At 43.0% G+C, this 17055-nt stretch overlaps 1 protein-coding gene across 3 annotated transcripts in view; it reads left to right on the top strand.

Annotated features, from left to right (window-relative positions):
• The window catches only part of Rnaseh2b (ribonuclease H2 subunit B), a 53066-nt gene that overhangs the window by 20422 nt on the left and 15589 nt on the right, over window positions 1-17055 (top strand). For all 3 annotated transcript variants that reach the window (XM_021230231.2, XM_013117204.3, XM_005075283.4), the window contains exons 4-9: window positions 490-566; window positions 3514-3628; window positions 8523-8587; window positions 9212-9317; window positions 11039-11120; window positions 12958-13000. In XM_021230231.2, the coding sequence (XP_021085890.1) occupies window positions 490-566; window positions 3514-3628; window positions 8523-8587; window positions 9212-9317; window positions 11039-11120; window positions 12958-13000 (488 nt within the window). The remainder of the gene's footprint in view (window positions 1-489; window positions 567-3513; window positions 3629-8522; window positions 8588-9211; window positions 9318-11038; window positions 11121-12957; window positions 13001-17055) is intronic.

Here is a 17055-nt window from a genome sequence, read left to right as displayed (position 1 = left end):
GGTAGTGGGATCTGTAGTTTTGCAGACTGGCTGACACGACTTCCTGAGCTCTCCAGCTCACAGTTCTCCATGTTTCCCCACACCTCTGCGCTCTCCAATGAGGCATATAGAAAATGATTCCATAGTTGAAATGAAAAGTCAGAGGTGGTTTCCATCATTTAGCTCTCTTCATCGGGGATTTGAAGCTGTTTGGAGTGAAAGCTCATGGTGTGGGTGCCTCTTGAGTCTAGACTGGAAAGGCAATCTGAGGGCAGTCAGACATGAGGAATGTAACGCCAGGAAATGGGAGCATTTAAACCAAGGTATTTCTCAACTCCTGAGATCGCCTGATGGAAAGCACAAGCTGTTGTAGGTGCTGCCAACTGGGCAGATGTCACAGCCACGTGCAAGAATGGGTGTGGCGTTTCACACACAGCTCACCCTGAGAGATGACATGACCAGGTGGCCCTTGGAAAGGCATACACCTCTTTTGTTCTTTTTCGTCTGCAGGGGGGCTTCTCCACTTTGCAACACCCATGGATCCTCTGTTTCTGCTCCTTCACTACCTCATAAAGGCTGGCAAAGAGGTGAGCTTCCCACTGGGGTGATTGCAGGGAGGGGCAGAAGACACCACTTCTCACAGTGTGCTTCAGTTATTAGCATATGTACCCCATGTGTACCAGCATGGGTCAGAGCACTCTGGCCTCCCCCAAGAAGCAGCACCTTAATGGTAATCAGCTTTGCTACTAGGTCGCTGTGAACTCAGTGCCAATCTGTACTCCATGGTAGCCATGACCAGCAGTGAAAACGTTTTACCACTGAGTGCTTAGATGGGAATGCTAAGAATTTGGCCAGGAGATTTGCCCTCTTAGGTGAATGTATGAGAAGTAGGTGAGCTGGAATGTGCCTAGTAAGAGCTAACGGGGTTGGAACTTGAGCGTCCAGATCAAAAGCATTAATTTCTCTCAGCACTTCATCTCTTGGGGCCTTCCCTGATGATGCCTGTGCCTTGAGGTATAACAGCAGTAACTGGATAAGCACACTTCCTCACACACAGTAGAGATAACTGCATTCACGATGGAGTTTAAGTAAAATTAATTGCTTTGATACTTGAGCAAGAATATTGTCTTTTGTTTGTTTCGTTGCTTTTTTGCTTTTGTTATTGTTGTTGTTTGTTTTTGTGCATGTGTGAGTGACTGCACGTATGTACAGTGTGTGCTTCTGGTACTCACGGAGGCCAGAAGAGAGCCTCCTAGCTCTGAGAACTGGAGCTATAGGCAACTGTTAGCTACCATGGAGGTGCTAGGGCCTGAACCTGGGTCCTCTGCAAGATTAGCAGATGTTCTTCATCTCTGAGCCTTCTCTCTAGCCCCACTAAGCAAGAATATCTTAGGTGAAACTGGCGATTTAAAAACTTCAAGAACACAGTGTGTCCTCCGGGGCTTTGGTGTCATGCCGTAACTCCAGCTAAGGAGCCCAGTTTTGCCCAATGTTATTTCAGTTACCAGCATCATGTCAACTCAATACAAGTGCAGGTAGTCTCGTAAAATTATTATGAATATAGAGCTTGGGGACCTCTTAAAGTGGAATTAGCAACACTCAATGGTCCATCAATCAACTTGAAAACCTTTGAGCTCACTACTTTAATGAGCATTGCCTTAACTGCTTAGGGCAATCTATATTTCTTGGACTCTCATATTTGCATATAAAGTAAATGATTACGGTTCATTTTGTTTAGTCTTTAAATCAAATTCTTGAAACTTTATTTTGTAGGTTGATTGATTTTAAGCTGTTGTAAATACTGAAAATCATAAAACTCACGCAGAGCGTTTATTCCTGCTTTCTGCTGGCACACTTTCTTCTCTCATTTTAGTGGAGTCCTGCCCCACAGCTGATTCACTTCACTCTTATCTGAAAGCTGCCCTAATAGCCAATATATTGGGTACACAGCAGTGAGGCTATTGAGCCTCATGTCTCTAAGTCATAGAGATGGTTCTGGCTATTGTCAGGAAGCTGTAGGAGGATTCGGGGATGGACTTGAAAACTTCAGGTGGGTCACAAGTGTGGCGTTTTCTAGGGTAAGTTAACAGGAAGAAAGGCACTTGGCACTCGCTTCAGTACACGGCACTGTTTCCCCATCTCCTGCTAAAAGTAAGACCCAGCTTTAGTACTCCTCAGCCTGGCCTTCTGTGTAGTAAATTCAAGGTGACAGATGCAGAGTGATGTTCACCAGAGCCACTGTGCTTTTCTTGTTAAGTCCTGGAAGTATAAACACATTGGTATCTAGTATTTCTTCCCTACATTTTTAATGGGGTCATATCTAATTTAGTTATTAAAATAGTGTCCCCATTTTTAGTTCGACCTGTTCTTTTTAAATCACAACTTTTAACACGACTCTTATTGACTATATTTAAAACAGATTTTTGTTTTACTTGTTTATGTACACGTAGCAAAGAAAGTAAGAATACAATAGTAATGATAAAACTTCTATGATGACTGTGGTATCATTCCTGTCAGTACTGTTTAAAGCAACCAAGTATAAAAATACTGGTTGATCATGGAAGACATGCCTTTAAAGTAGAAATCTAAAGACTGTAACACTGGGGAGCCTGGGTTAGGCGGAAGACCATTTCAGCCAGGCATTCCTTGCCTCTTTTAGCTGAATGGAAAAATATAACAAGTTATCACGTGTACTGTGAAAGAAGAGGACTCACCTTGAAAACCAGAGAAAATCGATCAGTCACACATCCGCATTTAGAAGTTTGGTCACAGAAACAGAGAAGCAGAGGTGGGACCTGCATCTGTTCCTAAGCCTGGCTCCCAAATCAGGAGAATGTCTTCATCAGATACGCTTTCCCTCTGCCATTAGAAAAGTTCAGAGAAACTACATCTGGGACCATCTGCATGGCTCACCCCTGACAGCTATGTCAGCTTGTCTATCTGGGCGTGTCTTAGCCTGCCTGTGTCTCTGTGCTTACATCATAGTTGCCTTTTTCTTTATTCCTGTCTAATTTGGAAGCCTCAGCTGATAGCTTCTGAAGAAATGGGTTCACTTTGGGAATTTTTCTTTTTAGAGTAGGGGCCTTTTTGGTTTGTTTGATTTTGTTTGTTTGTTTTTCTTCAGCCCTGGAGTGAAGACAGGGAAGCAGATAATACATTCTGGGTCTGGTCTGTCTAGGCATGTTCTAGGCGTGTGTGACAGTGGGGACTTCTGCTCTGTGACCTCAGCTGGCTCTTTTCCATATGGAATAGCTGGACCATCTTTTCAGTCCTGTCTGTTTTCCTGGGATCTTCTTTTCACGCAGCAGCTGTATCCTGGAGGGAGCTAGCTTGATGTTTGGAAGGCCCTTCTTACAAGAGGAGCTCAGGGTCGGCCCTTGAGCTATCCCAGTTTAGAAGCCCCTCAGTGGAAGGGGGAGCTCAGATGCTCATGTGAAGATTTACTGTGGAATGGTCCATTGTTTGCTCTTCTTTTGTGGAAAAGCTCACCGAGTGGACTGTTTGCCACCTGACTGACTCAGATATCCCTTTCAGGGAAAGTACCAGCCCTTGGATCAGGTGGTAGTGGACGACATGTTTCCAGATTGCGCCTTGTTGCTGAAATTTCCCGAGCTTGAGAAGGCGCTTCGGCATGTGACAGAGGAGAAAGGTATGGCACACAGGCCTTCAGAATCAGGCTGTGGTCATGTGGATCTGCGAGGTTTTCACCAGGGAGATTTGAGAAGTGTCGTATGTTCTGAAGAGGCCGAGATGTCACAGTCATCAAAATGGAAGCGCAAGGAGCCTGGGCTTGGGAGATGGAGCTAGAGGGAAGCAGCTGTCTTGAGGTAGAGCCACCCGGATCTGGTGATGCAGTGGTGCTCACTTGAAGGAGGGAGTCTAGTGACGCTGGGCTTGAGCCTCAACCTAGCCTAGAAGGCATGCACTCTGGCATCCAGGAGAGAGAATGTAGTCACAGAGGAGCAGGCTGGGGAGTGAAGAGCGTACTTGTAGATGGGAGTCACAGGTGTTTTGACAGGAGGAGATGAGTGATGTGCATGTTGGTGCATATAGTGACGGGCTTCATACAGACAGCTTCATTCAAGTGTATCGTGAACTTTGAGACTTCATGCAGTGTGTTGAACAAGAATGGCAGCACCGACACCCTTACCTCATTCCCACTTTTAGAGGGAAAACTGTGAAGTTTCCTCATTTAGTATTATGTTGCCTGTGTCTGTCATGCATGGCCTTTGCTGTGCTGAGATATATTCCTTCTCTAGAGTCTTACTTCTTCATAGAAAGATGTTGGACTTGTCAAAGGCCCTTTCTTCATCTATTGAGAGGGTCATGTGATTTCTGTTCTTGAGTCTATTTAGATGTTGTTATTAAACTTACTGATTTGCATATCTTTAACAAAGCTCCCATCTGGAATGAAGCTCACTTGGTCATGAATGACCTCTTTAATGTGCTGTTGAATTGAGTTCCCAAGTGTTTTATTGAGAATTGTTAGATCTGCGCTCATTACTGGTCTTATCCCTATTCAGTTTGACTATTGGGGTACTGACTTCATGAAATAAGGGTGGTTGTGTTCCTGCTCTCGGTCTTATGCAGTATTTTGAAGAACACTGATGCTGTTTCTTTAGCACTGCCTGAGAATCCAGCAGCTAGTCCTCTGGGTCTGGGTTTCAGCTGGGAGCCATTACTGCTTCGATTTCTTGCTTATAGATGTTTCTTATCTGTAGATTTGTTAAGTTGTTATATTCTCTTGGCTTAATTTTTGTAAGTCATATATATCTAAAAATTTAATCATTTCTTCAAGATTTTCCCATTTACTGGAATATAATTTTTCAAAGTGGTGATCTTTTGAATTTCACTGGTATATCTTGTCATGTATCTTTTTACCTCTATTTTGTTACTTTGGGTCTTTTTCTTTTAGTTTGGGCTTTGTCAATCTTACCTCTTCAGGTCAATTTTTATTTCTTTGATCCTTTATAGTCATTTCATTGTATTTAACTAATTTCTGCCCTGGTTTTATTCTTTCTTTCTGTCTAATGATTCAAAGTTTGGTTTGTTCTTTTTAAAACATGAGGTACGTCATTAAGTTATTTATTTGAGATCTGAGTGGTGTTTGTTTGTTTGTAATGTAAACATTTTTAGCTATACCCATTCCTCTACCAGCTTTTATTGGATCACACAGTTTCTAGTATATCATGTTTATATTTTCGTTTGTGAATGTGTTTTGTCAAGTTAGAAACACTATGCAAACTTGGTATCAGTACCTCAAAAACCACCCAAATAATTTCAGAGTTAAGGAAAAAGAAAGTGTGGGCACCAAAACATGCTGGTAATTTATGGTGGTTTAGGGTCACTGATGGTCTGGCAACTGTGACAGTTCTTCTGGAACCAAGAAAATGGTAACTCCAAGAAGCATAAGCTTTCAGTAGGGGAAGCATACCGGAGTAGAGGGGGATGGGGGAGCTAACTTACATTCAAGAGGTCTGCTAATTCTGATCTAATTCCTATCTGGCCACATTTGGGGGGATCCATTTTGGATCTGAGATACGGTATGCGGCACCAAGATTGTGCAGTGGCGGCGCATTCCTTTAATCCCAGCACTTGGGAGGCAGAGGCAGACAGATCTCTGAGTGTTTGAGACCAGCCTAGGCTACAAGAGCTAGTTCCAGGACAGCCTCCAAAGCCGCAGAGAAACCCTGTCTCGAAACCACCATCCCCCTCCCCCCCAAAAAAGAGTTATCTCAGTAAAGGTCCTTCCTGATGCGGTGTTTGGGATGGATAGCTATCTTTTTGTGGATGACATAGATGAAGTTGCCCATAACCATTTATGAATGCTAAAGTAATAAAGAATAATTACGAATCATTTTAAGTTTTCTCAGTTTACCATGAGTTGAAAATGCAGTTATGACAGCTTGACAGTTTTATGTGACTCAGGAGTTCTCCTAATTCTTTTTATTTAGGCATATTAAAATGTGTGTCAGTGCAAAAACTTGAGTGCAGATGCAGCCTCTCTTTTGATTTAAATGGCAAATACCCCCCAAATAGCCCAAAAGTAGAGTAAATCAATGGCTGTCTTAGATGGGTGAGAAATGTAGTCTCTAAACAGGACTGCACCACAGTCCTAAAGCGGGAGCTTCTGCAAACAGCAGCAGGCATACGTCTCTCAGAAACTGTTGAATACACTCTGTATCACCCATTTCTATGACGCTCTAGAACAGCAGTTCTCAGATTATGGGTCAAGACCCTCTGGGGGTCACCTATCAGGCATCCTGCATATCAGATATTTATAGTATGATTCATTAACAGTAGCAGATTTACAGTTATGAAGTAGCAACGGAAGAATTTTATGGTCACAACATATTAGGGTCACAGTGTCAGGAATGTTGGGAACCACTGTCCTAGAATAAAGCAGAAAGGAATCTGTCAGGTGCTCAGTGGCCACCTGAGGTGGGAAAGATAGGAGAACTGGGGAACTTTAGTGTGGGGGAGCATGTTTTAGTTTTGTCTGCCGTGGTTGTGATAAAATGCTCTGGGAAAGTACCTTGCAGGAGAAAGGGTTTATTTTGGTTGACAGTTTTGGGTTACAGTCCATCATAGCAGAGCAGCCAGAGTGGCAGGAGCTTGAGAGATGGTCACGTGGTCACGTTACATCCACAGTCAAGAGCAGAGCAGCAAATTCATGCCTGGGTACATGCTGGTCCTCACCTGGCTTTGTCTACTCTTACACAACTCAGGAGTGGTGCCATCCACGATGGACAGGCCTTCCCACCCTAATCAGTACAGTTGAGGGAATCCTTCAAGACACACCCACAAGATAACCTGAGCTAGGCAATCTCTTACTGTTGAGATTCCCTTCTTAGCTGGGTGTGATGACACACACCTTTAATCCCAGTACTCCAGAGGCAGAGGCAGGTGGATTTCTGTGAATTCAAGGCCAGCCTGGTCTACAGAGAGAGTTCTAAGATAGTCAGAGCTACACAGAGAAACCCTATCTCAGAAAAAAAAAAGATTCCTAAAATCATTTTCATCTGAGATTCATTCTAACCATCAAGGAGGAAGTATATGTAAAGAACTTGGTAGCTCCTTTGTGATCTTTTTTTTTCCGATTTTCTGTGTGGCAGACACAGTATTGTAATCTGTGTGTGTTACCCCCCCCCTTGTGCTCACAACAGTCCCTTAAGTTATCCCCTCCTTTATGTTGATGTCACATCCCAAGGCGACAACAGGACAGAAGCTGGGTGTTTGTAAACCCAGACAGGCAGCTCAGTCTAACTCCACCCAAGATGGGTAGGAGAGCCTACCTCAAGGGATTCTTCCAGGACATTTGGAAATCAGGGCAAAAGAAGTGAGCAGCAGAGGTGAATCTTTCAGGAGAGACTTGAGCACTGAGGTTTTTTCGGAAGTCTCTTAGGTGGTGAGTGAATTTCTAAACAGTGTGCCTTCACTGGGTGGCTGAATGCTCACAGGATCTGACTTGTGTGCAGGGTGAGAGATGGTCTTCAGAGGACTGCAGTCCGGTCTACAGCTTTGCACTACAGTGGGCCATGTGCCTAGGCAGTGCTGCCCTAGAAGGGCAAGAGTTCTTAGACACGTGACAGACAGAATGTCCTGCTTGTGCTTCCAGTAACACCCCCAGAGATGACAGTGTGGGAGATGCATAGAGACTGAGGGTCAGGATCATTTAATAGACTTTTAATAAACTACCCTGGAAAAGCAGTTTCCATTTCCCGAGGCCCAGAGGGAGAGGAGGAAGAGTCATTATGTGTGATTCCCGTGGAGTCTACTGGTCATAGGCTTTCCAGTGTTCATAAACATGAGTGCTGTAGGGCTATAGAAAGGGTCTGGGGGAGGAAGAAGAGAGCTCCATAAAGAAAATGTTACACTGGAGGTCCTGGTTTAATGACCCGGTGTGTAAAGCCAGGTGCATCATGGAACGAGGAGGTATCATTTACAAGAGTGGACTCTCATCCCTATCAGGAACCACGCTGAGGTCACCATGAATCTAAATCCTCCTGAACTAGCAATGAGTATATTGGTACTACTTCAAGAGACAGATACATCTGTGCTTTTGGGGTTCACTAATCCCACCAGGGGAGCATTGAGTAGATATTAAGATGCTTACCCCTGAATATATACAATGAATTTCCTAGCTGCCTGCTTTACTTTGATTCCCACCCCAAACCTTGGGATTTCTGTTTTTATTGAAAAAGGACATGTTTTAGTGAAAACACTGGAGTGAGTTCAGAAAAAATAAGATTGCTTAGCAAGTTGACTGTGTTTTAAAGAGTGTTTTCTTCTAAATTGCTTGTATGCGTTGAAGATTTCTTATAAGTCTACTCACTTGGTGGTTGACGTCTGAGGTACCCAAACTCTGCTTGGGATTTTATTTTTATTTACTATCTCATGTGTGTTCTCAGGTTTTTGTCTTCAGGTTTTGAATAGTACAAACCACTATGAAATGGCTTGAAGTATCTGATTTGCATTATAGGTTTATGACTATTGTTCGCTTGTTACACTGAGGTTCTTATTTTTCTCTTAATTCAATGCAGAAGTAAACAGCAAGAAGTACTACAAGTATAGCTCAGAGAAGACCCTGAAGTGGCTGCTGAAAAAGGTGTGTGGCCTTGCAGACTAGACAATAAGACCAGATCCGCGACCATCCTGAACATCCAGAAAAATACCTGTAGGGATCCCAGGTCCTGTCCCTGGCTGCTGGGAGCTCTTGTGGTTGGATGTTGCTCACTGAACTAGGGAGGGGCAGGCTAATTGTAGAGTCCTTTCTCTCCATCCTCGCAGCACCTCCCACCATGTTGTATGGGTCTCAGAAAGCCGTGTGTTGAGAGCTTCCAGTACTGAAGCCCTCTCTCTCATTTTCTGACTGCTGGTGTCTCAGTCACCAGAGACATGGCCAAGGCAGCTCTTATAAAAGAATTTATTTAATGGGGTCTTCTTACAGTTTCAGAGGTTTAGTCCAATACCCTCATAGCAGGGTGTATGATGCTGGAACAGCAGCTGATCTTAGGCAGAGAAAAGCAGAGACCGAACCTGGCCTGGGCCTCCTAATCCCTTCAAAGAGCTCCACTCCTTGGTGACTATGTGAGCCTATGAGGGTCATTCTTATTCAAAACACCACAACTGACAAAGATAGTTCTAGGATTTCATGTGAACCAGAAGCCATCTGGAAAGCTGTGGCATTACACAGTTAAGTTGAAAGTACATCCCTGTGTTTACCTTCTAGGTCAGCCAAACTGTGGCAGCATTGAAAGCCAATAATGTCAATGTCGGAGCTCGGGTACAGTCATCTGCATATTTCTCTGGTGATCAGGTTTCCAAGGACAAGGAAGGTAAGCAAAGGGTTGCCCCAGAATTAACCTGTGTCTGTTCTCCGAGGGTTTAAAGAGTAGAAGCTTCCTGTTGGCCCATGCGGGCAGGTGTTCCTTTGATCTCAGTTTTCAGCCTCAGGTGGTGCCAGTTACTAACAGTGGCTCGAATCGTTTGTTTAGTGAATAGTATTTTATACTAATGGTGATAGTGATTCGGAACAGTCTTGTTATCCGTTACCAAGTGTTTGTAATATGACAGGTATACCAGACATGTCACAAGAGGCAAGGCTGTGCCAAATTCCTAGCTAGCAAATAGTGAAGCCAGAGGAATGCCCACGGAGGTTCTCAGTGAGACTACATGACCTTTGGCCTTTGCCGTTGGCCTGACCATATCCTGCCTCAGGGCCCCAGGGGAGCTCGGTCTTTACAGTCTCAGTATCTCACCTCTCCTGAGAGAGCTCTCGGTGTTCCTAGTGAAATTAATTTACTTTGCAAAAAAAGTTTTTTGGTTTATATTTCCATCTTCTCTTCCCTTCTTCCTCCTATCCATTCTAAGAACTGAACCTACAGTCTTAAGCATGTTAGGCAGACTCTGCAACTAAAGGACATAAGGACATCCTCAACACATTGTAGTGTGGTTGGTGCTGAACGCCAGAAGTTTAAAATTAACAACCCCACATTCTGCTGAATTGGTTGTTCTTCGTGTGTGTGTGTGTGTGTGTGTGTGTGTGTGTGTGTGTGTGTGTGTGTGTGTGTATAAAATGCATTCTTACAAAGCAAGAGAGACAAGTCATGTAAGTAATTTTACATATTTTGTTTTATTTCCTTGAACAGAGCATACTCATTCCTGCTCAGTAATTAGCTTTCATCTTTATTGGAGCCGGCTTACAAAAATGTAGCCATAAAAAGAGATGCAGATAGTTCTTGCTGTTGTTACAACTGGTTTGTAATTTTATGTGTATTTGGGACTTGAACTAAAAAAGCCGGCCTGTGTCTTTGGTTTGGAAAGGGGTATTTAGGGCCATCCACTGTGTTGTGTCACCTATGGCAGCATCCCATATTACATTTCATCCATTGTATTTCTCTTTTACTGACAGGTAGGTCTTAATATCCCTGTTTTACCAATGCAAAATCTGAAAGTAGAGTTTAGGTGAGTTTCCAAAGCCACATACAACAAGAATTTGTAGCTGTAGCTGGTTGTGTTTTACACGTGAGGAACTGCCACCCAGCTCCCAAGTAAATACATGGAGACTTATTCTTACTTATGAATGCCGGGCCTTAGCTTGGCTTGTTTCTAGCCAGCTTTTCTAACTTACATTATCCTGTTCTCTTTAACTATGCTTTGCCTCTGGACTTTTGACCTTTCTTAGTCTATATAGCTTTCTTTCCTTTTTACTCTGTTGCTGGCTGTGTGGTTGGGTGGCTGACCCTGTTGTTTTCTCTTTTCTCACGCCTTTTATCCCCAGATTTCTCCTGTTTATTCTCTATACTTGCCAACCCCACCTATCCTTTCTCCTGCCTTGCTGTTGGCCATTCAGCTCTTTATTAGACCAGTCAAGACAGGCAAAGTAACACAGCTTCACAGAGTTAAACAAATGCAACAAAAAAGAATGCAACACATCTTTGTATCATTAAACAAATGATCTACAGCATAAAGGAATGTAACATTTTAAACTAATGTTCCACAACACACAACTACAATATTACTAATTTGTTTTCATTCCCTATTCTGTTTCTTTCAGAGGATTATGTTCACTATGCCCATGGTCTGATCTCTGATTACATCCCTAAAGAATTAAGTGATGACTTATCTAAGTCCTTGAAGTAAGTGTCATTCATCTCCACACTGATTCACAAGCTCCTTTGTGCTCGTTTCTGACAGTGGGTCCTAGATGGCATGGCATGTCAGGTTGTGATGAGATGTTATCCTTGGGCTGTGTCACACTGTGTGAACAGGAAGTGATTTTTTTTTAACAGCTGTTGGCTGTTTGCTATTTTTTTTTTATTGGCTAGCTCTGACTTAATTATTAACCCATAACTGCTAATCTGAGTATTTCCACATGGTCTTCAATTACTGGAGAATGGGTCCATACCTCTTACTCCTCTCCCGTCCTACATGGTGACTGACTGTGCCTCTGTTTCCCAGAATCCTCTACCTCTCCTAGTCCCACCTATCTTGCAGGAAGTGATTTTTAATGGACATTAAGCAGAATGATTTGATTTGGTGGAAACTGATTGTAGCAACTTAAGTTCAGGGTTAAAATTACAGCTTTGTGCAGTTTTAGGGGATAATGTGTGTTAAAATTTTATCCCTTATGGCAGTTAATTTGGTTCGTTGTGGTCATTTTAAGAGAGATTACGGTTATAGGATCTTCACCAAGTACCTTCATGGTGCCCAGTGCTCAGGTCACTGCAAAATGGTGGCCTTAGGGGAGTGGCCGGTCTTCAGGATGACGTGATTTGTAGACTTCCTTTATGAAGATCTTTAACATATTTTAAAGACTTTATTTTTCTTGTTAAATTTCAAGATATTAGTAGTTGATATTAAGGTTTTATGTGTGTGGTGATTTTATAGCTTTCTGATCCTGATTAAATCCTTTTTCTTCTTTATCGTGTAATAGGTGATAATATTGTTGCTACTTACAGCAAATTCCATAGGTCCTACTGTTCTAGTTTTCTTTCTGTTGTTGTGATAAAACACTAACTAAAACAACCTGGGGAAGGAAGGGGTTCTTTTGACCCACAAGTTACAGATCATCTTCAAGGGAAACTTGGGCAGGAACCTGGAGCAGAAACCATGGTAATAAGAGATCCAGCTTATTGGCTTGCTTATGTAGATTTCTTATACAGCCCACAGTGGGCAGGGCCCTCCCTCATCTATGAAGACATTACCTCACAGACAGACCACAGGCCAGCCAGTCTGTTCTAGGCAGTTCTTCAGTCGAGGTTCCCTCTTCCTGGGTGATTCCAGGTGTGTCAGTTTGACAGTAAAACTACCCACCACACCTGCTTCAAAAAAACGGTAGTGGAAGCTGGTTTTACTAGTTACAGTTGCAGAAAGCGTCTTTTCCTAAAACTGTAGTGGAAGCTGGTTTTACTAGTTACTGTTGTGGACAGCGTCTTTTCCTAACCGTTCCTCTGCTTGACGTTTCTCTGGATTCCCAAGCTGCTTGTCTTGATAGAGGCCTTTGTTTCTTTTGCATTATTTGTGCTGATTTTTTTTCCTTTACACTGAATTTTGGGTTAAATATTTTGGTTGGGAGATAGTGCAAACTAAACTACTCTTTGATAGAGAAACAATGACGTTCGTATGACTTTCCCGAACAGTTACAGTACTTTTCACTTTTAAAGAAAATGCTAGCATTGTCATTTATGAAGAAAAAAAGCTGCTCTTCTGCCAAAATGCAATCATGGAGGTGGAAGCAGAGTAACTCGCTGCAACGCAATGGGTTCAACTGTGTCTTAACTTAGACATTGCTAGTGTAAGGACATAGGAGGCAGGATTTCACTCATTCAGTAGAACCACCTGCTTCACTGAGGTGAGCAGGACAGTATGTGAAGGTCGGGTCCCTCCACCAAATAAGACTCACTAGACCTCTGTTGTGTGTCTTTGAGACTTGAGGCACACCATGACAATGATGCTTATTTTTAACTTCCTTAGGCTTCCAGACCCTCCATCTTCAATTCCAAACCCTCCATCGAAGGTAAGAAACCATGACCAAGATATCTTTAGGGACTTAGAAAACTATTGTGCTTTGAACCATGACTTCAGCCTTTTCTAATCTATTTTAAAGGGAAAAAAATCTATCTTGCATGACATGGTATAACTTGAACTCTGGATTGTGTGACTGTTATAGTTTGTAGACTTTTTTGTCCTGGATGGTGTAAACCAAGTTGAATTTAGCATACATTTCTGTTAACATATAGAGATCAGGGCTAGAGAGCTGACTCAACAACCATGAGTGCTTGCTCCTTCTGCAGAGAACCAGAGTTGGTTCCCAGTGCCCATGATAGGTGGCTTGCAACCACCTATAACAATCTCCAGGGCTCCAGGGGGTTCCATATCCTCTTTGGCCTCAATGAGCAATGCACATGCCTTTGTTCATGTGCACGCATGTTCATGTATGTGGTTGTGGGTGTACATTCACATATGCACACATGCCTGTGAAGGCCAGATGGCGAAGTCAGATGTTGTCTACACCTTGTCACAACTGTAGCCTGCCTCCCAGTTCTAGCCAAATCTTAGATCCTTATGTGCTACTCCAAGATGAGAACAGCACACACTTTGGTTGTCTAAAGCACTGGTTCTCAACCTTCCTAGTGCTGCATCACTTTAATCCGGTTCCTCATGTTGTAGTGACCCCCCAACCATATGATTATTTTGGTTATTACTTACTAACTGTAATTTTGCTACTGTTATGAATCATAATGTAAATGTCTGATATGCAGGATATCTGATATTTGACCCCTGTGAAAAGGTTATTCAATGCCCCCCCCAAGGGGTCATGACCTACAGGTTGAGAACTGCTGGTCTAGGGTGTCACCCAGAGACATTTTTCACTCCCATTAAAAAAAAAAAACAAACTACTAGACAGAGATCTACAAAAGTTCTCATTTTTAAAACAAGATTTTTAATTTTTAATTTTATATGTGAGTATTTAGTCTTCATGTGTGTAAGTGTAACACATATGCAGTGCTTGCAGAGTCCAGAGTTACAGATGAATATGAGCTGCCATTTGGGTGCTGGGTACAGAAGTCCTCTCCAAGAGCAACCAGTGCTCTTAAATATCTTTCCAGCTGGGTTTTCACCATTGATATCTTCTGGAATGAAGTATTTCTTCCTTTCCATTGTTGTTGTTTTCAGACAGGATTTCATTATAGCCCTGACTCTACCTCCCACCACACCTGATATTGCCTCCTTTATTTTTAAAGTATTTTAATTTTGGTTTTTCACTTATTTATCTTTGAGGCAACATCTCTATATACAGCTCAGGCTGGCCAGGACCTCACAGTCCTGCACCTGCAAAGCACAGGGATTACAGCCATGTCCTGCCTTATCTGTCTGCCAGCTACTTCACCTCACTGTACACTAACTGTTAAAGCACTAGCCTTTATTTTTGTATATGTATATATAATTTAATACGTGTGCCTAATTTAATATGTATACATAATTTTTTAGTCTTCAGGAACTTCATATACCTACATAGTGTGTCTTGATCATACCTAGTAATATATTTCTTTAGTTCATCCTTCTCCTTCTCCTTCTCCATTCCAGCCTTCTGGGTTGTTTTTTGTTTTTTTTGGTTTTTTTTTTTGATTTCCAAAATTTAAATAATTTGTGGTTTTGTCATTTTTTTATTTAGATCCAAGGTCAGCATTTTTTCTGTAAAGGGCAGACTGTGACCCTCATATTGTAGTGATTCCCCCAACCATGAAATTGTTTTCATTGCTACTTCATGATTGTAGTTTTACTAGTATTATAAATTGTAATGGAAATACATGTTTTCTGATGATTTTAAGTGACTCTTTTGCAAAGGTCTTTTGACTCCCAAAGGGGTTATGACCCACAGGTTGAGAACCACTGCTTTAGGACAAGACTGAAGCACACAGTATCTGTAACCTGAAGCAGGCAGCGCTCTGGGTTTCCTGAGCAGACAGGAAGTGATGAAACGGCTCAGCTCTAGTACTTAGTGAGAACAGAGAAGCCAGCCACCAGAGCACACATTAAGTCTGTGCTTCAGGAGAACACCTTTCTAAAGCCTGGCATTGGCTGGATTTGGCCTGTGAGCTTTAGTTTGCCAAAATGTTTAGATCTCAGCATCTCATGCTCCTCAGCCTGAGTATCTGCCCTAGACTGTTGCCTTGCACTCCTTCTCTGTGTGTCCTAGGGATTCTGGGGTTCAGAGGACACTGTACTGGAGGATATAATGTAGTTTAAACAGGGCAGGCTGAAGCTAGGTGTTAATCCCACTCTTAATTAACATCTTTAATCCCAGAACTCAGAAGCAGAGGCAGGTAGATCTTTGAGTTCAAGGTCAGCCTGATCTCCAGATAAGAGTTCCAGGACATCAAGGGCTACACAGAGAAATCCTGTCTTGAAAAACAAACAAACAAACAAAAATTTTAAATTATTTAAACAGCACAGGCTGTGTCTGCCTTTCTTATTTGTGCCTAGGAGTTGATTGTTTTTTTTTTAAAGACATGAGTGCTTGCTTTCAGGAGTCTGTGCATGTAGTTATAAAGAGTTGCATGGAACATCACATCTTTACTGTATTTGGTGTCTCCCACCCCACCCCATGGCCATGTGCCTGCCTTTGCTGAGGCCCAGCTTCCCACCCCGGTAGGTTTTGATTTGTGGCTGTTAACTTACAGAGCTGAATGCAGTTACTGAGCTTGGAGATGAGTGCTGAAGGCCAGGGACTGTTGGTCCAGGCTACCCTGCTTCTTAACTTCCTAGAACACACCTGCTTAGTCACATTCTTTTGTGTCTCCTTCTGACCTACTGAAGCAACTGCCCAGTCCATAATGATTCAGACTTTTAAATATCAAAATAACAGGAAATACCACATCCCCATATTTCCTAGTGTATATAGCAGAATTAGTCTAAAAACTAGTCACATGTGGAAGACGCTGCTTCCCTTCCTTCACTGCCCCCTCCAGTTTCCATCCTCTCCCTTCCCTTCCCCTCACCCGCCCCTTCTCCTCCCCCTCCACTTTCATCCTTCCCATCCCATCCTCTCCCTTCCCTTCCCCCTCCACTGCCCTCCTCCCTTCATTTTTCTTCCCTCCCATCCCTTCCTCTTCCTCTTCTTTGCCTGTTCTCCTTTAATAAACACTTTAACTGGTTTTCATGTGGGTGTGAGCTTTTAAAGCACCTTCCCTCTTCCCGAATAGTGAACTTTTGTACTGTGGTGGATGCCCTTGGCCTATGTACCAGCTATGAACAGTGGATTTCTTCATTTGACTTTTCAGTGAAGTGAGGCAGGTCCATGTGCTTTATAATGCTATCTCTCTGTGATACATTTAAAATTAATTTATTCTTTGGCAGTTTCTGCATATAGATGACACATTCTGCTGGCACATCCTCCACCCTTCTGGCCTCCCCCCACTGCTACAAATCCCCTTCCTTCCACCAATTCCCACCCCACTCTCAGGTCTTTTTATTTTGGTTTTGGTTTTACTTTGTGGCCCCCTGGGTTTAACCAGGGCCACCCATGTGGGCATGGGTGTGGAGCTGTCAGCTGGGCCCTGAGTAACTTAACAGTTGCTGTATCAACCAAAGACAATAACTTCCTTTCTCCTCAAAGTAGGGAGAGGACCCAGGAGTCCCTCTCCATCTGCGACTGAATGTCTCCTGGCTGTGTCTCGCCCATCCCCTTTGCAGGCAAGTGCAGCCATTGTGAGCTCATGCTCGTAAGACAGTGGTTCATGGCCTTCCTCAGTGGCCTAGTGCTTACACTGCCTGCCCTCTTTTCAGTGGTGTTCTCTGAGCCATCCAGGAACGTAGGTGGCCACTTAAGGCTGAGCACTCAGTAAGCCATTTGTTCTCATTGCCTTGACTCCGACTACTCCAAAGAGAAGCTTCTTTGGTCAAGGCTAAGGACAGTACTAATCTTGAGTCATCTCTGGCCTCTTCCCAACTTCTGCAGCTTCTGCTGCTTCTGCCGGGTCTCCAAACACCTGGGCACCCTACCCCGAGTCAGTGGAGAAATACCTGCCATAGAGAAGGGACACAAACATCTTTATGTCTTCATCTTCA

The sequence above is a fragment of the Mesocricetus auratus genome, unplaced genomic scaffold (assembly GCF_017639785.1).
Source record: "Mesocricetus auratus isolate SY011 unplaced genomic scaffold, BCM_Maur_2.0 Super-Scaffold_100707, whole genome shotgun sequence".
Classification (NCBI taxonomy): Eukaryota; Metazoa; Chordata; class Mammalia; order Rodentia; family Cricetidae; genus Mesocricetus; species Mesocricetus auratus.
Note: the sequence above shows the minus strand (reverse complement) of the source record. Positions and strands in the feature narration are given on the sequence as shown.